Source organism: Prorops nasuta, unplaced genomic scaffold (genome assembly GCF_024137725.1).
Source record: "Prorops nasuta isolate Cenicafe-Biocafe unplaced genomic scaffold, Cenicafe_Pnas_1.2 PNAS00005, whole genome shotgun sequence".
NCBI classification, from domain to species: domain Eukaryota; kingdom Metazoa; phylum Arthropoda; class Insecta; order Hymenoptera; family Bethylidae; genus Prorops; species Prorops nasuta.
The window spans coordinates 10,167,413-10,190,486 of record NW_027116802.1 but is presented as its reverse complement, the minus strand read 5'-3'; the positions used below and the strand labels follow the sequence as shown (position 1 = coordinate 10,190,486).

Here is a 23,074-nt window from a genome sequence, read left to right as displayed (position 1 = left end):
ACTCAGTCCTTGCTCTTTCTTAATTAATAAAATGATATTTTTCACATTTTAGCTCGATCACCGCAGAAAAATATACATTCATAATGCAGAGCCATCAGGAGTTATCCTGGACGAGTCCCAATCAGGCAAGACTATCAATGTTCAAAGAGGATTCGAGGAGTCGAACGATAGAACGAGAATACAGAAAGAAGAAACTGAGATCAGTAGTGGGGATAGCTCCGGCATTCAAAAATCCAGGCACCAGTCTTCGTCATCCAGCAGTGTTGCTACCGAAACCAAAAGGGTTCAATTGACGCCAGACCAGAACAAGTCTGGCGTAATATCTACGAGTTACACGCAGAACTCATCGGGCAGTAGTAGCACCAGTGCAATAATCGGGGGGCAAGTTACGAACAACAGAGGATTGATATTGAACGGAGGATACGATGGAAAGTCGGATTCCATGGATGCAAATTTTCATAGTAGTCAAGGAGGTTTCGATTCGTCTTTACCGAGTGTTCATGAGACGCAAACGATCAGAACTCATATGGATAACTTCGACGAGCACTGGGATGGTACGGACACTTTCGTCGAGGAGCACCGATCACACTCGACCGCGGGTATCGGTGTTGAAGTGGCCAATGAGAAACGCTATCAGGATGTACTGAGACAGCAGAAGATACAGAGAATACGCGAAGAAGAGCAAAGATTGCTTGATCAACGTAGGAAGGTAGAAGAGGAACGTTTGAGGCTGGAAGTCGAATCTAGAAACTTGAGGGCTCAGCAGGAGGCTCAACGTAAACACGAGGAGGACGAAAGGATTCGACTGCAGGAGCTTCATCGCCGCAGGTTGGAGGAAGAGGAAAGATTGAGACAACAGGAGAAAGAGGAGGAAGAGAAAGAAGACGAATACGTTTATGGAACCGAGAGGAAGTATGGAACTTTGGAGGAAAGAAACAGAGGAAGTTTCTCCACTAGATTCAGAGATATCGTTGGTGATCGCGAGGACAGCATAGGTAGCAGCGAAATTGGGATCAAATTGAGAAACGTGTCTTCCATTCAAGAGCTGGACAGAATGTTCAAAGCATTGTCCCAAGAGAGATCTGGTTATAATCTTTATGATAAACAAGGAATACATTATGTGCAATTTATGGCAAGATTTAGGACGACTGCTGACAAGAAGGAGTTCATTGAGCTGCAGGATGGTTCCATGTTCCCTCTTGAAGATCGTTTTGGTAGCACTAGTTATCTGTCGGGGTCTGCCGAAGCGAGAGATGGCAGGTTTTTAAGAATAGATGGTCAATTGATGGTTGGACAGAATGGTAAAGGTTATATAGTTCTTAATGACGGTAGAAGGTTCCCTCTTCAAGGCTCCTATACTTATACGGAAGAGCGTACTTACACGATTGGTGGTGGGTCTCGTGGTACCTTAGGTGGAGTATCTCACGGTACCGTTGCTGCTGGATCTCATGGGAGCGCGGATGACGACTCGAGAAGCTACGAAAGATCTTGGCACGAAGAGTCCTCGAGTCACACGGGTGACAATGACAGAGAGTACGAAGCCAGTTACTCTCGTGCCCACGAAGAGAGGAGAACAGAAGAGAGGAGGGTAAACTCTAGAGTTTACGATAGAGACTACACACGCGCGTATAACCACGACAATGTACCCACTAGTAGGCCAGATCCGAATCACTTGTCATCAAGATTTAGGAGGGAAAGTGATATGGTAGATGTTGAGAAGTTTAAGAAATTGGAGAAACATCGCAGACGCCAGAGAAATATCGAAGAAGAGGACTCGTTGTCTACTCAAAAGGCTGACCTTGACTATGATATCGATTCAAGGTCACAGAAGCAAATCGCTCCCTGCGATGCTGCCAAGTGTGTGACCCTGAGGTGTGTACTGGGTCCTTTAAAGAAAGACGAAGAAGTTTATATTGCTGCGAGGTATAGGGTGAAGGCTGCTACCTTGAAAAAAGTAGCTAACAGAGAGAAGATTAAGGTTTCTACTCAGTTGGTTGCTCGAGTTACCAAACAGCCTTATATTGGTACTCCAGCGGTTCAAGTTATCAAGAGTGACGAAGCTTTTACGAATGTAGAGCCTAGTGCTTCACCTGCCGCACCCGACATTATCCCATTGTGGGTCGTTGTACTTTCCGCTTGTGCTGGTGCCATAATTCTTCTTCTGCTTATCTTTTTACTACATAAGGTGAGGCATGAATCTATAGAACAACATAAATTTTTGAAAGAACCTATCTAATCATTGGCATTTGTTGTTGCAGTGTGGCTTCTTCAAGAGAAACCGACCATCGGATGCCCCGGAAAGGCAGCCCTTAAATAGAAATGGCCACTTCCAACAAGGAGATGACCATTGAGGATTTTAGCCATATACAATCCTAATGGAAATAAACTCGACAATTTTTCGACTGCGATCGATTCTAACGATAAAGAAAGTGCCTTATTAGATCTCACGAAGAAAAGTCATCTGGTGAATATTTCCACCAATGAAAGTTCACTCTATCAAATATCTTCACAGAGATCCTTTCATGAGGATAAAATCGATATTACTTTTTTAATTAACAAGTGCCTTAATTTAACGATGAAATTGTGAAAAAAAATTTTTTTACTTGTTTGTTTATTTTTCGATGTTTGCGTGAGATACAGCAAAAAACCTGTGGAACCTATTTAATTAATTAATGAATTACTGCCATCAAATACTCCTTCTTCCAGCTCCTGCAGCTCGATTATGCAAGTTTCTAGTCAGGAGAATTTTTTACTTTAGCTTACTTAATGCCTTAATAGGCAACCCTAAATTCATGATTCGTTTATTATTTTAAATAATGTATATAAATGATTGATTGCTAATCGTCTCGTGCTTGATTGCTTCCTTTTAGGCGATTAGGATACTCTTATTTATGTTTATGCTCGCTTAAGAATTTCAACGAAAAGAAGACAATCTCTCTTCTATTCGTGTATCCACTGCTAATTATGTATGCGATAAGCAAATAGTTCAATTAACGAAAGATACTTAACGTGTAGTATGGACTAATATAAAATAATTTTGACTAATTATTCATTGAATGTCGAAAACATTACCGATCATCAACAAAATCCTACAATTTTTTAAATCATAAAAATTACAGACCCTCATTACTGTTCACAAATGAATACTTAAATCATACTTATAATTTATAGAAATATACGTGTGTTATAAATAAGCAAATATTTCGTACCCTAAAGGTGTTCTAAAAAATTATAAAACTTACGGAATTGTCCTGATTAAAAAAATATTATTATTAAGAGATCTCAATTATTCTTGCATTTGTCAATATTTTACAATTTCGAAAGCTAGCACGCAAAGTCTATTATTTATTTATACCTTTAAAAGTATCGCAAAACAATGTAATTTAGCGGGAGTTTCGCTGCGTACCAGGTGTATGTGTGTACAATCTGTATATTATTAATTTTATTACTAAAATGTCTTTTAGGAGCAGTTAAATGCAATGAATAACCATGTAGCGAATAATTCCCAGGGAAGTGGGAACATAGAACTGACTTGTACATACAGAGTTAAGATTTAAAATTAAAAAAATAATAATATTAATACAAAAAAACTGTATCGCCTTTTCATTAACTGTATGAAATAAAATAATCAACCTCACATCTCAGAAGTTCATAAGTTTAGATCTGCATAGTTTGATTAATGATAACAACGATAAAAAAAGTATAAGCGCAATAACTATTTATTGAAAATCACAATTATTTAACGATAACGGGGGTTCAAGACAGAAACATGATTATCTTTTTAATTTTACGCAGATTAACTAAAAAAATTGACAGAATTATATAAATTATACTGTGCACAAATTAAGGGGGACATACTTATAAAAAATATATATTATAATAATTAAATTTCTTCATAATAGAGCGGATAATGCGATTTTTTTCTGATAAAATTGATAAAATGTATATAAAAATAATCTGCAGAAGTTACAATTGCTGGTATGTAAAATGTAAATTATTCTTTTCATCTATTGGCGTTTCGAGAGCTGCAAATTTTCGAAATATAATTCTCCATGATTGAAACACGCATCAGGGTAAAAGTATTATAAAAATATGTAAAAAGTTATGAAAAATATAAATTATGGCAAATTACATATAAAACAAATAAAGGGCAATATTACATTACAGTCAGCTGCATATGTACAATTACTATTCTTTTCAACATATGTGGGATTAAAATAAATATTGAATAATTGTGTGGCAGTAAAAGATTCACTGCTCCCTCAAACGCGACTTTGTGTTACCGGAAAATATTTACAAAATTACCATTTGCTTATTTCGTATATCAATGTAGTTAAAATTGAATTGTTAAAGACAAATATTGCGTTATGCATTCTGTCTAGTGATCATACTTTCTTCATTATCATTTGTTTGAAATTAATTTAAGAAGAATCCCCCTTTCCATTTTTTTTATCATTCACAGAGCTCAAACCGAATTAATGCATGATTCCCATTCAGACACCTTTATCTTCTTCTTCTAGATAAAAATCTTCCTTATATCAGCTATCAGGTACCTGCCGTATTTTATTTTAAAATATTTAATAAAATTAATAAATAACTTTAAATATCTAAATACTTATTAAGAAAATGTTATTTTACCTTCCATTGAAGTTGAGTTCCAACGCTATAAAGCTCTTTTAGCGTTTCAGTCAATTTTCCGGAATTCTCTAATTCTTTATATTTTCGGTACAATTCAAGAGCTGCTCGAGCATCCTCCGTAGAATCATGAGTTTCGGATTGAATTTTTTTACCTAAGAAATGCCATGTAAGAAAACGTAACGAAACCATTCGATGATGTGGCAAGTGAAACAATAAAACTGTATCGACCACTTGTTCAAGAGGAACCACTAAATTAATCACCCTGCAAAAATGTTTCATTAAACATTGAAATTCATGGCTCTTTTATATAAAATTGAAAAGACTCATACCTAAAATCATTTTTTAAACCATGACCGACGAATATTATACCATTATCCACAAGAAATCTTAACTTCTGGTATGTTGACTTTAACGTTGTTAAGTGCTTGCTGCTGAAATTAGCATCTAAATCTCCAGGTTGAATTCCACTGAATTTTGTTAAATAATCAACCACTTGTTCCTGCGTGCTAATATAATCATCTATGAACGGAGTACCTTCTAATGGGCCTTGGCTATAGTATAAAATTATTACACTTAATTGTTATTCATTTTTATAGTAATTAAAAAGAAAAAAAAACTATACGAAAAAATTACCCTCGTATACATGTTATACGCGCTACAGACATATGACTTGGTTTTATAGTAGACATTTTCCCGTCACTTCGAAGCTCGGACTCTTCTTGATTGAGAGTGACAAATTCAGCATCAATACCAACAAGTTCTCCTGGAGAAATTAGTTTAAATAATTTATTCAGAAGGCAATTATTATATAAATTAATATTCCTATAAGAAATTTCCCCTAGCTTACCCTTTTTGGGCATTTCATCTGATGTTAAGGGAGTAAACGTGATTCCTCTGGTTCCGCCACTTCTAGCAACACATTTATCTTCGCCAAATACATCGTAAGTCAATGGACTAACAAATGTTGCTGGCTCTGGTTCCGGTACTGCTGTATAATGAAAAACGCAGGGAACTTTCCAATCAAGATTAAACCAAACGGCTTCTTGGGGAGTTACAGCTGATATACTGTAATGAATGTTATCATTAGAAAAACAAACGAAAATATATTGAAATAAAACTTGTGAAAATTGCATCTTACCAAAAATCATTAAAAATGTACCACTGCGAAACAGCACTCCCAGTAGATCTTTCATGATATTTTGGACTAACTCTCAACAAAGCAACAAGATTTCTTTTATCCTCATTATTTTTATCATCAACGTAACATACAACTGCGCTTAAACTATATTTAACTTTTTCAGTTTTACTTAGATGTTCCTTTGCATTTTCGGCTCGTTCGCCCTTTTCACTTGAATTTGGTTCAAGTGCCACATCTTTATTTTCTACGGAGCCCTCTTTTTGTACTTCATTGGAATCTCCTCCATTTTCTATCACTTTGGTCGATACAGAAGACATATCATCTTGATTACATTTTTCTACTAATAGTCTGCCATTTTCATTAAGAGAAATCTCAATGTTATGCGGAATCCAAGAATGAGAGTAGTATAAATGACTAGGTGGTGTTGGCCCAGATGACAGAATTGTCATTGGTTGCGATGAAGCTGCTGAAGCTTCTAAATAAACAATGGATTTCATTATTTTAACACAGTTTTTAACTGGGTTTTAAATCTCAGTTAGTAAAGATACATTGTAAGATTTACCAGATTCTCGTCCAGCATGTCTAAACCTGCAGCCAGGTCTAGTACAATTAACTCCATATCTACAAGGTTTTATTGTAATAGGGACTGGACTCGAAGAAGGACTGCTCTCCTTTCCATTTAATACTTTCTGAACTACAATATCCATTTGTGCTTGCCAGAAAGCTTTTTCCTAAGAGTTATAAAATATATTTTACATTAGGTAGAGAAGGCTTGAAAGAATTTGGAAAGCTTCAATTTTATCTTACTACCTGAGCTGAGTCCAATCCGCAATTTAAAGCCAAAATTTGTGGCAGCTTAGTCAATTGTCTAGATTGTAAAGTCGGAGCAAATTTTTGACAATTTTCACACCATGCAGGCGTTACTTTTTCAGGTTTTAAACTGCGCGCAAGAATACTTGTGAAAGGAACTTCTTCAGTTAAAGTTGAAGTCTCTGGATAAATTAAATTACAAAGTAGCATGATTGAATGTTTTGTAGCTTCTTGTCCACATTTCAAGCAACGATGAATATGCATCTGCTCGGCTCCAAAAAGTCGACTGATTTCAGTTTCTTCGTCTTTTATTTCATTTTCCTCGTTTATTTTTTTACTGTTTTTATCTAACAAAATAAACAAATCAAATATGTAATTATTTATGTTTACAACAAATGCGCCATCGATTCACCAGTCGATGAATTATTTCCAAGATACTAATAGTTAAACATATATAAAATTATTTTCACATTAAAAGTTTGATCCTTTTTTTTCTGCACATTAATGTTCAGGAAGTAGGAAGAAACATGCTGATAAATGCAAAAAGTAATTTTCTGAAAATTGCAAACGGAAGCGTAATAATGAATAACGTAAAAGCAGGTTTATAGCTTACGTGTTCAAGTTTTCAGTGGTAGGGTACAAATGCGAAGCTTCTATTGTCTAATATCAGGCTAAACATATATAATATCCAAAGAATACAAGACTATTCAAAATTCAGGACTAGAACGAACATGCTTGAAACAAAAATAAATCTTGATGTTCTTAGGATATTACTGCAACGAATTAAAATATTTAAAACTTGTATGCGTGTTGAAAAATAAACACAAAAAATGCCCAATGCATAAGATGCACACATAAATTGTGTTTACCTTTCGATGTGATCCACATATATTTACCATCCTCATCTGGCTTTTTCTTTTTTTTCTTTTCATCGTCGCTACTTCTATACCTAGATCCTATATCCTTTAAAATGCTAGGAAAATCTTGCTCGTTATAAACGAATGCCGGATACTTTGGTCCTGATTTTAGACGAGCCGCTTCTTGCTCTTCTTGCTGTCTTTTCTTCGTTTCCAAAATCTCATAATGCATTTGATGAAGGATAAACCGGTTCCAACTCTAAGCAAAACGTAAAACAACATAATATTTCAAAATTCAATCAATAATCGTCAGTGAAATCAATTTACTTGTATCAATCTAATTAGGCTGGTTTTTCTCTTAGCTTCTGGATGAAGATCGCTTAAAATTAAACCTAATGCTGATGCTTCAGGGACAGTTCGAAAAGCGCGTAGAAAGTTTGCTGCTTGACAAGGTAACCCTCGTGAAGTATCCAGCATGTGGAATAAGAATCCCAGCTCGCACGAGAGGCAAAATTCTTTTTGACAGGAATGAGAAAGTAATGCAATTCTCACTGGTTCGCAATAATATAACAACTGAAAATTGATTATTATAAGATTAATGCAAGAGTAATATAAACTGATTATATCTTAAATAAAATACTCACTTGCAGCATAGCATTACAATAACTATTTGGTAGTGTAGCTTCTAAACCACCGAAGCTGGTACGGTTGTATTGATCAAAATCGAATTCGTCGTAGCCCAGACGTGAATATTTTACTTCAATTTTTCTATAACGTTTTGGAATTGCCACAAAGGTTCCATCATCGTTTTTCGGTCGTGAGTCACCCGCAAAAAGTTTTGTAACTACACCATGTCGCTTTTCCAGATTGTAAGGAATCTGCAAAAGAGGTATTATTTATTTTTAAATGCTTCACAACTGTGAGAAGATCATCCAAATATATTATTAAAGGTGGAAGCCCGATTTGAACTTGACCCGAAAAAATAAATAATACCTATTATAATTTGGGAATAATCCACCCATCACTAAACAATTGCTGGATTTAATATAATATTTATTTCAAACAAATACAACTTTTGTATACATATTCCGGGTAGCACATCTAACATAATGTTGTATACTATTTAAAAAAACTTATAGCAGCTAATTTACTAAAATATATTTGGCTATATTTATTTAAATAAGATAATAATGTTGTTACTTATAATTGCTTCCAAAAGGTATTTTTAATTTATAAAACTTAGTTTTGTCTCACAACGTGGAATTCTTTTTAAATAATAATATTAATTTTAGTGCACTTACGTGCGATTAAAGATAAATTTAGGAATCAAGCTTTTAAGTGATAAAATTTCCATACTCTCAGAAAAGACTAGCTTATTAAATATATCGACTATCACGTTCATAATATAACTATCACATTCTCAGTCTCTGTGGTGCAAACAGTTTATATTGCATAAAGATTACTTTTTATTGTGAGTTTTCTTCTACGCGAAGCTTTATATGAACTTGTTAACGTTTAATTTTTCCTAGAAAAATATGCGTTAAAATATTTTTAGAATATGCAAAATTGGACAATCGCATACTAACTCTAAGAATCTATAACGGTCTTATCGTATTCTACCTTTTAATGACATTCGACGTTTTATCAAATTTTAGAACACTCGAGATGTTAATATTTTTAATACTGATCTGTATAGAGCGATATTAATTTATTTTATATCCGCGTATGAAAATAATTCTTAAGAAAATCTTCTGAACTTCCTTAGCATGCAATCTATAAATACTTTTATAAATAATTATTGATGCTAATTATTTTTAAAACTATAAAATTAAAAAATTTTTAAATTAAGGGAAGTTTTAGTAAAGATGGTGAGCAATATTGTAGAAGAGGTGGAGAATATTGTTTCCTCACTTGATTTCTGTGAAAAGCCTGTGGATTTGGAGCGTAACCTATCGTTCCCTGCATTTTCATTGAACGCAAAACTTCAGGATCTATCGGAGGAGTTTTTCTGAAAATAAAACACATTCATTGGAAGAATAATTCGATTATTATTTACAAGACAGAACTATTTTGTGTTTACGAAATTTAACACAAACCTGTAAACTTTTTTCAAATATTCTTCAGGCCAATCGCTTAATAATGGATATCCTGTATACATCATGGGAATTGTGCTGAGTGGTACATCATCTTGAAATGGTATTGCTTGTTGAGCCTCGACGGGATCGGCAAACTCTGTAGGCCTGGTTTACAAAAGTAATTAATAATATAACCTACAACTGTAATTATGGACAAATATAAACATTAAGAGACCTGGAAAATGTATTAAATTGTGGTTCAGGATTATTGGTGGCCATTAAATGCACAGATCCAGCTGAATCGCCAAAGCATAAGCACTGAGAGGTAGAAGAGACATCGAATGATAATATCATTGCACCTCCAGTAGCAACCTGTTGAAAAGTTAAATTCAGCCACAAAAAAAAAGGTTTTTCCTTGATCTTTTACAATTTGTGCAAGCTACCTGGTATAAACAAGCCACTGATGGTTGTACATTAGCATATATGGTATCAAGAAGTTGCATTTGTCCCAATGGAGAAACTACAGCAAGTCTACTAGAATAACTTGGTAGAAACTTTAATAATAAAGGATAAACTACTATAGTAACTGGGGTCAAAGCCCTCATTTGTCTTAAGTCATAAGCCATTAAGAAACGATCAACGGTAAGCCCCTGTCGGCTGAGAATAGAAATTTTTTAATAGTAAAAATCTAATTTGTTTTATACAATTACATTAATATGTGAACTCACCTATTACTGAAACCACAAGTAACAAGATAATTTCCCTGAACATCAAAATCACTGAGAGAGCCACTATGGGTTTCTAATGTATGCTCTATCGATAATGTGTTTGGATCCCTGAGATCAATTCTTCCTGCAGGACTTCCTGCGCAAACGAGTCTACTATGTTGTCTTAAAATAGCACAGCCACTTTCACCTGCATGTACCTTAAATCAATTGATAAATTTTACATTGTTTTTTAAAACACTTATTTGTAATAATTGGTACTTGTAATTTTTTACTTACAACTCCAGATTCTTTTCCCCTAGTCAGATTAAAATCGATAATTTTATCCTGATGTCCACCCATTAACAATCTTGTGGGAGATATTTGAAGCATACACTGCATATCTATCATATTTTGAGATCTAAAAATTAAAAAATAAAAAGAACATGTAATTATAAGTACAATTATGAAATGGTTTAAACTACTGTTTCATTTATCTTACGTGTGTGAGAAAATTGGAATGCCGCGTCTAAGTTGAAATCTTAATTCACTTTGAGTAAGTGCTAAAATTCCTTCATCAAGTGGATGGATGTGTCGAATTTCTTGAGTAGCGTGTACTTGAAAGGAAGTATATTTTTGTAACCCAGACCCATAATAAGATGTTACGTGACCCTAAAATTTCATTGTCAATAATTAATTTGTCATTTCATTAATCTTTAATAAATAAACAAATATATATAGCATACCCCTTGATTTCCCATCCACATGAGCTCTTCCACTGTATCAAAAACAGTGGTGGATACTCCGAATCTGTCTCCTCCATCAGCGAGCAATGTTCGTGTCTCATGGAATTCGGCTCCAGTGAACTCTTCACCAAAATGTTCCACTCCTGGAACAAATCCTTCCCCATGAATAATATAGGAAGGATCTTGCCCTAAAAAAGAAACAATTAAATGAAAATTTTAAAGTTAATATTTGTTGGTTAACTTGTCAAAATACTTTTCTTAGCCAAGAATATCATATCATAAGAGAAAAAGATGCATAAATCATTATATTAATTATATCTATCCAAATGATTCATACATAAATTGAAGAATAAGTTTAAAAAAATATTTTATACATAATACTAATTTTTATAATATTAAAAACTAGTTGGCTTTAATTATTTTTACCACACTACTAAAGGGGAATGCAAGTATATAAAAATAAATTCAAAATTTCTCGATCGCTCGAAAGAACAAGGGAACGTAAATAAGAGAAATATATACAAATATACAACGATAAAATTCAGCTGATGTGAGAATGTGTATATAGCTGAATGTACACCAATGCACAGTGCTTTGATGTAGTGTGGCACTAGATTGCGCGGTTGACAATAGAACTTCAGTAATTTCCCGCGTTAAAAAAACCTATGTATTTTCAAAGCATTTAGAAGCTGTTGAAATAAATCTTTAACGGATAAGGTAGAAAGGAGTAAACAATATAGAAAAAAATTTGTAAGTTTAAGGAAAAACTTACACAGCAATTCCTGTTCGCTGCCTTCCACAGGTGCGACTGCGTCTACGGACGGATCATAATGGCCTAAAACTGGATAATCCATATTCTTATTTCAATTTTATTGTTTTCTAAGCATTGATTCTTCAATAACAAACTTCTTGGTGGAGAAGGAACGGATTTTCTTTCTCATAGCAAAAACACTTCGTAGCACGCACTTGTAGTCGCCTTGGCAACTGCGCAAGATGCGATATTCTTTCGCGCTAAAAATTGCTCCTTGTGATATTTCTTATTTTCTTTCCAAGTTTTATCTCCACTTAATCCAGTTTTTTAATCGCATTTTTCACCAAAGCAAAGGGTTTTTCTCAATACGTTTAATTCATTATTACACTTTTCTGCAGGATTCCAAACGAGATAACGTTCGACAGCCTTGAAACTAACGCCATCTCCAGGGATATAGCTGACATTTAACTTCCCCCACCTTGCTTCCAGCAACCTTACAACATTAAAGTCACTATGATTTAAAATCGCTTTTAACTATTCAGTTCTTTTTCTACTTTAACAGAAAATACCTGCATATTTATTAAAGTAAACGCAAAATGGAAATGCACACTTTTAACGATTACATAAACTGTATTTTTTAATATAGTTTACAATCATAAACATATTATATAATAATATTGAGAAGTTGAGTAATAATAATAATATATCGTTGAAAATTATTCTAAATTCTTTAACGCACAGTAATGATTTATATTTATAAAAATATAACAAAAAATTCGTTTCATAGCTTTGACAAATGTACCAGTACTTTTATGTACATATATCGTTAAATTTTTCTATTTGCTAAACTATTATTGACTGACCACGATCGTCTAGCTAGCGTAAGATCGATGTGCTTTCAATTTCATATTTTATGTTTTTGATTTAGTCTAAAAAAGTAAAAGCACCAGCGCTTTAAATACAAGAAGCTTTCTAAAATTAAACACAATAATATTCTGGTCAAAGTGTACAGTTTCTTTTTGGATTTTCGCCAGATAAGTTGAAGATTTGAGAGCCAGCGAAATACAGACAGCCATTTTTCCAGTATAGTAAACCGGAAATACGGGAGATGATAAAGTGGTTAAAATCGTTGTGCATTTGCCTAAAACAATACAACGAAAGGAGAAAAAATAGGTTTTAATTATAAATTAAACATGAAACTTGGAAAAATTTATAAGAGAAACTTACCTTAGGTATACTACGCAAAAGAGTCTTGAATGGCTGTAGCAGTTCTGTGAAGACAGGATGAGCTGTGGCAAATTGAAGAATCGAAAGTTTTTGTTATCAATTCTGTGCTGTATAACATCTGAGATTGTTTGGTTTTGTATACGTATTGAACGACGCTTTCTTAGACGCTCCCGAGATGATAATGAAGGATCATGTTTTTTTTCTTAATTAATGTTATTATACGCCAAACAGCAGAAAGCTCTTCAGTAAATACTGAGAATAATCCAGTATCTATACGGAGGACATTTTGCGCTATTAGGAAATATACCTTTTCAGTATCTTCGAATTAGTCGAGTGCGATGGAAATGGACAGTAGTGCAAGGAACACCGATTTCTTCTTCAGTTTCGATCGATGGGTTTCTCGATAATTTTTTAGTCGGGGTACCACTGATTGATGGATTTACCTGCTCAGAGAATTCCAACGGGAGCGAAGAACAACGTACGAGGGGGGAAGGACGCGCGCCTAGAACGATTTTATCGATATCTTCTCTGTGCTTTAGAAAAAAGTTAATAATACATTATTATTGGAACATCTCGCATTTAACATCAAGATACTTGAAAGATTACATCAAGGTACAAATAATACAGTAGAGGATTTTTATCGAGGAACAAAATTATTATTCGCTAAATTATGGAAAAACGACTTAATTTCCTGTTAAATTTCAATTGACTGAGTACTTGGAATACGGGATATTGCACAATAATGTATGGTTTAGTGAAAGGTTATAAGAGAAAATAGGCATTTACCCAAAAGACGCAGAGCTGACCGTTGCACCCCTTGCAACTCAAAAGACCTTTGGCTTAACATGACTTCTCTTGGTAGAATTCGCCTTTGAACAGGAAGAGGAACAGTGGAAGTTCTCCGTGGAATCACAGTATCTCCCCTAGCTGTCTCCTTATAAAGTTTTTTGTTTTGTTTTTTTTTTTAAAGATATGCGGTTTTTTAAAAATTGTTCGCTTCAGAAATATACATATACATATACCATAAGTATAATAGCGAGTCAAGATTGAAGAAGGAACAGCAGAGACAATCATGCAAATAGTACTTAACACACGTGCGTTTATGTAGAACGACCAATTGGATCGAATGGTCACCCATAAGAGACATTAATTACACTGTAAACAATTTTTGTAAAATTACAAAAATAATCATGGGCAACTGTGCAGCCCACGACCGTCGTTGTAAACGTACATCAGTGATTTTATAATAATTTCCTTGTAATAAATATATAAACTTTTATTTTTTATAATCCAATGTAAACTTACAACAACAACCGCTGGTTACAAAGTTGTCCACGGTTGTCGTTATAATTTAACAAAATTTTTTTACAGTAAACAGCAGTACCGTACACATTGGAGAAGGAGATACTTTGATGAGGTTAGAGGAAAACCCGAGATAGTTACCTTGTCCTTGGCAAAACGTATTCGCAGTACTTCGATGAATGCTGCGAGGGCTGATACCAAAAGCATCGTGACCAAGATTTGACCTGCAACTGGCAAAGATTTTATTTGATTTCCTTTACGATTTTCATCGATATTCTCCTTTCGTTTAAAACTGGCTACTCTTGGTCTCTCCAAGCTTGCCCCAACAATCTTCGTTACCAAAACTTCGTTATTCTCCATTGGGAGAGGATCGAGCTTCACTGATACTGACGTTACATAAGTGCAATTTCTATCGTAATAGCTAAAAAAGATCGATGCTAGACTCTCCTCGTAACGCAGTTTCGGGCACCTCCTTAATTTACGAAAGTCTATCGGTTGAATCTGCGGCTTAATGTTGACCCGTTCCGTACTGCTCCCATTCCTGATGTCATCAGTGTCATTGCGAGTGTAATGGGTATCCAGGAGTAATCTCAGTGGCAATGACAGGAGGGCACTGAATATCGTCAGGATAACCAAAATGCTGACGTTTATACCAAGGGACAGACGTCCCTCGGTCATTTTTCTCAATATCCCTTCACTCTGATCGACCAATTATTGTAATATTGGTAGCAACGAGGAGCATCTTCCTTACACGGGTCCTCAAAAAGCGATTACTCGGTAAAATCCGTAAGCAAGTTTTCGATATCTACCGGATGGTCTTCGGCTGTTGCACATACACAATAAGGCTTCCCGTTATTGTTATTGTGGTTTGTTGCTGCTCGTAGGGATCAGAAGGATACGAGAGGAGACTCATCGTGTGTCTCTTTCTTCCTCGTCGGGCGGCAACTGTTGCTCGTTCTGTTATGACTGCAGTGGCAGTACCGAGCTTGCCCGTTATTGATTTCCAGTTGGTTCAAGTCCAATGCGCAAGTCTTCCTCTGCTACCTCGCAGCATCCTTGGTGAAAAAATAAGCAAAGAATAGCGATGCATTATCAGAGATTTAATTTTATGCAGGAGCCTTCGGCCCGTGATAAACGATCGCTCTGCACCGCAATAAATTTAATCGCGCAAGCTCTAATGAATTTCTACGTATTTACTACCGTTTACTGTTAGACTGTTTACGTGGCAGAGTCGAAGGATGCGTTGCGCATTCATCGGTAGCATTCATAAATAATATTAGACAGCGTCAAATTAAAATTCGCATCTTTCCCTTTTGGTAACAATGGGCTTTGGTGGATCAACAAAGGAAACGCCCGCGTTGCTTACGGTTGTGCGGCGATGGTGGTAGTGGCGTGTTTCTCTGTGGTAGCGGCGTTTATAAAAGTAATAAAACAGTCGAAGAACAACTCTGTGGAGAGTGAGAACAGCAGCGGTCGCGGTAGTGAACGGCCAAGCGAGAGAGAATGAGAGAGAGAGAGAGAGAAGGAGCAAGAAGAAGAAGAAGAGAATTATATAGAGAGGAGAAGGAGAAAGCTCGAACGAACCAGACGGATAAGAGAGGCAAGTAGGTAGGCAAGAGAAGCAACGGCAGAAACAGACTAAAAGAGAGAGAGAGAGAGAGAGAGAGAGACAAAACGCAAGAACAGCGACCCGACCCAACCGGCCGGTAGCCCAGCCGGTATACACGTATATCTTGCTCCGCTGCCTGCTGCACTCCGATTCTTCGAGGTTCTCATTGACGAATTCATCCTGAAACCTCTGCACGGTGCCTCTGCAAAAACCTTTCCTGTATTCCTCCTCCTCACCCTCTTCCTCCCTTTTAATCCACCATGTTTAAAAACTTCATCCAGACTTCAGTTATTATCAGTCCCATACAAAAATATAGTAAAAATAAAATCTAATCAGTAATACAATTTTTGATACATCTTTATTATTTCAGAAAGCTATGAGAGATAGAAGAATGACGTTTAGTATTATCCGGTGCGTTTGACGAGCGCGATGGTTCTCCATAAAGGTTTATGGCTCCACAGGATCAGGTTGAGAGTCAGGGTATGTAGAGCAGATGCTGGGGCCATGGCAGTAATGGCGGGGTGCGTGATTTTTCACCGCCGACAGCTCCTCCTTCGAGGACCGCGCATTCCACTTTGCCCCCCTTCATCCTTCACTCTTCCCTCCTATCCATTCGTAATCCTTTCCTCTCCTTTCTTCTTCCTCCTCCTTCTTCTCCTCCTCCTCTACTCTCCTTCCGAGAGTCCTGGCACTCCTGCCCTGCCCAGTGTGCGAATGCTGCTGCCTACGTATATGCCGCGGACACGCCACTGGACACCACTTGCACGATCTTAGATCTGTTGATCTCGCTCGCATCCTCCTGACTGGCCTGTGCCCCCACTGCACTCGATGCAGTTTTATGCCTGCGAGATTCGAACGATCAAACCAAACGCTCAAATTCTCAAACTCGCTTCGATAATTTGCACCGATTTTGACTTCGCCACGTCCACCGGATTTCGTCTCGTGTTTCACGCGTATCATACCGTAATTAAAGCTGCCGAATATATAAATAGCGATCGAGGCCGGTATTGCTGGAAATTCAGAGTCTCCGTGGCATGTCGAACGCCAGCAGGAGAGACTGGCTTAAGTGCGAGTTTGCGTGTCGCGTTACAGATACATCGTCCGTGGAATGCAACTTGTGGTCTTTTTGCAAAAAATCACCCCCCCCCCTCCCCCCCCCTGGTCCTCATCACAGCTACTCTCGTCAACGAAGCTCTCGTCATCGGAAATTTAAGCTGCGCGTCGCTATGGAAAGTACGGTGCAGTAATAATAAGTGCGACACGCAGCTCATCCTCGCGCTATTAATAGTATATATATGCCATATACGTCCCGATCGATAGTCCATAATGAAGCTGTCGGTTCTATGAAGAAGAGTCTTGGAAAATATATTATAAAAAGCTTTCCAACAGTTTTTGTTCAGGTTATTGATTGTTTGAAGTGGAGATAACGTAAATGAGAATTAAAGAGTTTGTAGCGAAACGTTGAATTTCTGTTAAATTTCTATGAAAGAAGTCGATAAACGAACGAATCAAATATCGTTATTGTTTCGTATTGTGACAATGTGCGAAATCACTATATAAACATAATATAAGCAAACTGTGGTCTCATTTTTCCTTTTCTACTGCCTCTAACGCCCTTGCAGTATATGTATATGTATATTTACAAATGTTAATTAAAACAGAAGGTAAGGGAGGTTTTTCAAGCAGAAAATTAAATCAAACTATTAAGATAAGCGAAGATGTAGTATAGGAAAAAGAAGATGTTGCTAATATTTGTGTTAAATATTCCAGGAGAAGAGTTTTCGAGAAGATTAAAATGACGAGGGAATGTTGATTTTGACTGGTAGTAAAAATGGCGTTTATATGGGGAAAAGGTGGCCGAAGATGCTCGTTTAGTGATAGGCGAGCGCGTGCCTGCCATGGTCTTATTAGCGTTGATCAGCCTTGCGATAAATTTATGCGTCGAGCAAGATATATTTGCGCGAGCCTCCATTCTTCGACAAAAAATACTCCGTTAGGATTCGCGGACTTTGCGATTCAGCTGGTAAGCGTGCCCCTGCCTTGGTGGGTTTTTCTCCGAGGCAGGATCAGTTTTGTCGACAGAATCCTTAATAGAAACGGACAGAGCTTCCATTAAGTTTCATTGATACCACTCGAGGAATTCTTCGTACAGGTATAGGTACTTGCACGGTGCTGCCGTGCTTACATACCTACTGCAACTACGTCCGAGTCTCGTGCGTGGGTCTTTTTCTATTTGCAATATTGTACAATTGCAAAATCACGTAACTTTTTGCAATTAAATTTGTTCCCACTTTATCCAATCAGCCATTGATCTACAGCGCTGCTTGATCTGTTCGATAAACAAATAAAATAATTGTATATACGAGCCTTTTAATCAGCGTATAGGGTTTTCAGGTTTGCAAACTGTGCGCAAGGGATTATTCCTGGGCAGCATTTATATCTCTATCAGCGGTACCTTTAGAAGCGAATCGCTCGATCGCCAGTAGAAAATTTATTGCACGACGTCCGTAATTAGCCGACCAATCGGCATCGAGCTCTCTAATCGCGTACAATTTTACGCGTTGCGTATTTGTCCAAGTCGACATAAAATCTCCTACCACTGTAATTCTCCTGCATCGCTACTGGTCACGCGAAACTCCTCATCTCTGTCATTTTTTACTCGAGATTAAATTATACTCGGCCGACGGAGGGAGGCTAGTCAATAAACTATTCTCGAATCAAAATCTGGTTTCTAGATTATAATAAATTTCTCGCTTATCGCGTCAATTTCAAGCATGTTTCCATTGCTGGCGCATTTTCCACGGATTACCGAAGGTAATCCGAGCGAAGTAGAGAGTACGGGAGAAAAGAGACGAAAAGGCATTCGTCGGCGATTCTCGATAGTGGCGCCGTAACTTAAACGCCTTGATTACCAAGGCGCCACTAATTATACGTCTAATTAAGGAAAAGCGCGTTGACATAAAATTCGGGAAACATTTTCTTTAGGAATAATTTAAACGTGTAATTGGGTCAGAAATTAGTGTACTTAAGCCTAGACTTATAATTGGAGTATATTTGCAAGCTGAGATTTTAAAATGCCGATCGAATGAAAATCTCGAGTTTTTATGCAAAAGCGATAGAAATTTTATTCGACAAGTTTTTCGTGATTGCTGGTGAACGAGGATGTGTAATGACGGACCGTGAATAAGAAGAGGAATAGAGGGGGGGGGGGGGGAGTGTCGTTAAAGCTGACGCTTGGCGTGGTCAGAAAAGAATCGCGTAACGTCGCATAAATATTGACGACGTAAGAGCTAATAATAAAATCGTAAAAGGGGCCGGATCTTTAGGCAGGATGAAAAGGGACGTTCCGCCTGAGAAGTTGCAGCTAATGGCGAATCGGCGACGAAGAGTTTAACGCTATCGTTAACGTCTTTAACGTCTTCGTTACCACAGTTCAGCTCCTTCTCCTTCTTCTCCTCCTTCTTTTTTACCCCCTCCTATACTTTTAACATTATCTATTTTACTCATCGTCCCATTTCCTCTTTACTCATCTCGTCTCTACCTTAATTCCTCTTTTTTCTCTCATTAAAACTTCACATTCGTTCTGTTTCCTTTTTAATTTCTCATTTCCTTCAGAAACCATCATCTTCTTCTTCTGGTTTCTAAAAAAAAAAAGCGTTTGATACCAGTTTTCAAATTTCGTCGGGATCCTTATACTCTATTCCGCTCCTATTCTCTTTCTTCGGTGGCTGCCTCCGTCGGTTCCCCTTTCTCCTTCTTTTCTGCCTTTCGTCCCTACTGACCGTCTTTTTTCTTCTGTTTCCGTTTCATTCATTCCGCGCGAATGCGCGACCTCGCCGCTCCGATTCGCCGTTAATTGGGCGAAGTTTCGCCAAGAGTCGCTTTTTACGCTCCTGGCCTATCTCAACGAGCCCGTACGAGGCTCGCCGGGGCATAAATTACGGCGATTACCAGCCGCAAGGACCGATTCGGCTCGCTAATTATCGAACCCGTGTAAATTTCCTGCGTTCCTGCCGCAAGCGCGAATCTCCAAAGGCCGCCGACGATCAAGAAATAAATGCTCGACTTATAGTCCACCGGTTCTTGTCCCAACGACTCTTCGTCCACGCAGCTCCCTACCTCATCCTTTCCCCTTCCCACGTCTAAAACCTTACCCTATCGATGCCACGTCAAGCGAAACCATTCACCAAAATTTCCAATCCAATCTATACGCTGCGGGATAATTATAACTATATTTCTTCATCGGACTACTGTTGATATATAATAATCTTTCTTTTTTTATCTCAGCTATATAGAAGTCGAAAAATTGTGAAAGTTGAGAGTCGATTGTTGAACGAGAGGAACTAAATAATTTTTCCAGAAACACTCGTGTAGCTTGTGAAGTTACTCGACAATGTCAAAACCTCTGTTCTTATTGAAATTGTTTTAGACTTAAAATTTTTATATAGCCACGTCTGACGAAACGTTTTTCTTCGTATGGACTTTTATTTCTAATCCTCGTCCTTCCAATAATATAAGTATTGTCTATTTTTAATTAACCACGAATCTATCAGAATAATATCTTGATTTTGAAAGATTAAAAAAATCCTTCTATTCTTTTACTTTGGACTACAAAGAAAATATAGTTCAGCAAAGTTTGGTAAAATAAAAGGATAATTTATTTCCGAAAGGAGAATCTCAATGTATGGTTTGAAAGAGGCGATAGAATCGCAGGTAAGAGTTTACGGAGGTTGAGGAGTTTGATCGGTTTGATAATCTCTCGGACGTTTATCGAATGTTAATGACCCTAATGAATGTAACCGGAGCGGTCTTTGGGTTCCGGAGGAGCATTGACTCCTCGAGAGATAAGCCGGTATCTTTGGATCTCGGGGCATCGCTGCGCTTAATATTTATTTATATATGCATCCAGCCAAGTGCCTTGAAACTCGTTTGACAGCGTGGAAGGACCTTCGCGGCTTGTCCTCGTCTAGGAAAGTCACTGTGCTGTGCAGTACAAGAAGATAGCCTCTCCCACCGGCCCACGACAGTTCCTAAGCCGACGTGCGTGTCCTCGCCAATCGATTTCACGCAACACATTAATGCAGCTTTCATAAATCCATCCTAGACAGCCATACAACGTGCTTACAACATTTTTTTCTTACATCACTGCTCAACGCGCATCTCACGATCCGTAAATCAAAATCAACCTCTGTACGCGGGTTTCAGAAACGAATTTCGCTTACCGATTAACGTAATCCGCTTCGTTCGGTCGAGTGTGTTTCGTGCGACGATCCCTGTATAATCTGGAAAATAGATACATCGTGGAATTGGCCGAGAGAAGCGAGTGCAGGTTCGCGCCTCGTAAAGCGGAAAGCGATCAGCTTACAGGCGTTCCTTTCGTATTCGTATAAGGGTTCCCCTTTATTCAAACTCTCCCTCTCTCTCCCTCTCATATATATATTATTCCTAGGCAGCTTTAACGGTGCAGTTGCAGCTATCGAACACGCGAACACGAGAGAATGGAAGGCACACGTGTTCGAGAACAAATAGAACGTGCTATACCTTCCTTATGTAAACGCGAGGTATACTTTAGCTTTTAGTACGCAGCGAGACGTGTACGATAAGAAAATTCTAGCCGTAGCATCTCAATAGCCGCATCGAGCATTTATCTCCAGTTTTGTAGCCAAGGAAATATTCAGTACGCCGCTGCAGCTTTATTTATTCCACTCTACTCGAGGAATTCGACGAATGGCTCAATACACGCAAATCGTTTATCGTGAAAAATCGCTAAATTCCCCAGGATCGTTCAGTTTCCAACGCAAACTGATCGAGGTGTCTGCGAAATGCTGAAATTATTGCCAGTGATTAAGCAGTGAAATCAATTAGGCTTGGAGGACGAGTAAATCTCTAGTAGGATTATAAGATATACAGACAGAATGGGAGAGAGAGAGAGAGAGAGAGAGTGAGTTAGAATGGCATTAATCGTGATAGGATAAATGTATCTGTATAAAAGAGTGGGAGCAGTCGATCCAAGCTCGAGATCGGAGCGCGAAAACCTGGAAGTCGTTTCTGGCAGCATTCCGCATGGCTGCCCATAGCTATGCCACTACTACTACCGCTAACCACCTCACTCCCCCCCCCCAACCCTTGCCATAGATTCACCGACGGCCAATTTTAACGCCAACTCTCCACAACAACTACCGCGATACGCACAGATCAGAGCTGCCGCAACGTTTTTATCAGCCGAGCCGCGTTCCTGACACGACAATCGGTGTTAACCGGTAATTCAGTTCACGGCTAACGCCGGTAATTTAGATCCTCCGGTGTGCCTACTTGTGCGCGCACGCGATGCAAACACCCCCCTCCCTTTCCCCCACCCAACCGCACCGTAATACCCCGGTCCTTCCTTTTTTCCCTATATACCACTAGGAAGGAGAGACAGAGATGAGTGATCGGACGCGCCAGACTCATAGGTACTTTATCTCCTGCTCTGAAATACTCTATCCTTTTTATACAGTTCGGTGCATGCCTTCCGATTGATCAATTTGTTTTAATAGTTTTCCGGGCTTTGCAACGTACCTTTTAACGGTATTTCACCAACTCGTTTCACTGTAATAATTAATTACTCGCTTCTTAATTAATAGTGGATAGTTTATTGAATTTATTGCTTCACTTTGGAGAGAGAATGAGTTAGAGGGAGAGAGAAAGGTCAATTTAAGTTTCAGTTATGAGTACCGAAGTTGTACGGAATGTAGAGGTCAGCTATTTTTGGCGTTTGCCGAGAAACGTTCTCCAAAGTGAGGCTGCATCGAGTAAGGTTTTGCTCCGGAGCGATCAGCAAATGAAATCATCCATCGCTGTAATAATGTTGTCCCGATAGAATCAGTAATTATAATGGTACAGCCTGGCACACAACTGCAGCTATATCACAGGCTTTTCTACCCCGCTCCTCTATTTGGATTCGTCGAATAGATGCGCATCGCAATCAAGTGAATTATGCAATCTGATTCTTCGTTACTCTCATGCCACACGGATCATCTCTCAACGGCTTCCGGATCGATATGCTCCGCATCAATACCGCACTATTCTCGCGCGGTCATTAAAAAATTCCTCTGCCCCCTTAGCGCGTGTACCTTAAGATCGCTCGATGATGGGGCTTCATCGATTAAAATCAAGAAAAAATGGTCATTTGTCACACATTTCTCGTATTTATGCATGTGTTTATTATTTATTACACG

The 23,074-nt window shown here is 37.7% G+C and overlaps 3 protein-coding genes across 9 annotated transcripts in view; 1 reads left to right on the top strand and 2 right to left on the bottom strand.

Annotated features, from left to right (window-relative positions):
• if (inflated) overlaps nt 1-2,395 on the top strand; it is a 44,890-nt gene extending 42,495 nt beyond the window's left edge. For both annotated transcript variants that reach the window (XM_066726829.1, XM_066726828.1), the window contains 2 exons: nt 53-2,185; nt 2,259-2,395. In XM_066726829.1, coding sequence (XP_066582926.1) covers nt 53-2,185; nt 2,259-2,351 — 2,226 coding nt within the window. In that variant the 3' untranslated portion in view covers nt 2,352-2,395. The remainder of the gene's footprint in view (nt 1-52; nt 2,186-2,258) is intronic.
• Nucleotides 2,369-12,151, bottom strand: PAN2 (PAN2-PAN3 deadenylation complex catalytic subunit PAN2). Of its 3 annotated transcripts, none has more exons than XM_066726830.1 (20): nt 11,741-12,151; nt 10,969-11,156; nt 10,725-10,894; nt 10,523-10,643; nt 10,247-10,443; nt 9,962-10,175; nt 9,754-9,890; nt 9,540-9,683; nt 9,355-9,451; nt 8,088-8,321; nt 7,771-8,016; nt 7,456-7,702; nt 6,587-6,933; nt 6,339-6,507; nt 5,777-6,251; nt 5,486-5,703; nt 5,272-5,401; nt 4,968-5,189; nt 4,639-4,900; nt 2,369-4,553 (listed from the first exon to the last, which is right to left on the bottom strand). In XM_066726830.1, the coding sequence occupies exons 1-20, from the start codon at nt 11,820-11,822 to the stop codon at nt 4,539-4,541; spliced, it is 3,915 nt and encodes a 1,304-aa protein (XP_066582927.1). In that variant the 5' UTR covers nt 11,823-12,151; the 3' UTR covers nt 2,369-4,538. The 3 variants fall into 3 exon arrangements, with proteins under 3 accessions (XP_066582927.1, XP_066582928.1, XP_066582929.1); XM_066726831.1 differs by having other exon boundaries at nt 5,777-6,248; XM_066726832.1 differs by having other exon boundaries at nt 7,483-7,702.
• A 186-nt stretch (nt 12,152-12,337) lies between these two features.
• LOC136773871 (uncharacterized) lies at nt 12,338-15,942 on the bottom strand. 4 transcript variants are annotated; one of them, XM_066727800.1, is made up of 5 exons: nt 14,390-15,932; nt 13,733-13,880; nt 13,390-13,448; nt 12,947-13,008; nt 12,338-12,860 (listed from the first exon to the last, which is right to left on the bottom strand). In XM_066727800.1, exons 1-5 carry the CDS (start codon nt 14,924-14,926, stop codon nt 12,719-12,721), a joined length of 948 nt encoding a protein of 315 aa, XP_066583897.1. In that variant the 5' UTR covers nt 14,927-15,932; the 3' UTR covers nt 12,338-12,718. The 4 variants fall into 4 exon arrangements, 1 of the variants encoding a protein (XP_066583897.1); XR_010822675.1 differs by having other exon boundaries at nt 12,774-12,860; nt 12,947-13,216; nt 14,390-15,942; XR_010822676.1 differs by having other exon boundaries at nt 12,774-12,860; nt 12,947-13,237; nt 14,390-15,941.
• Nucleotides 15,943-23,074: the final 7,132 nt, after the last annotated feature.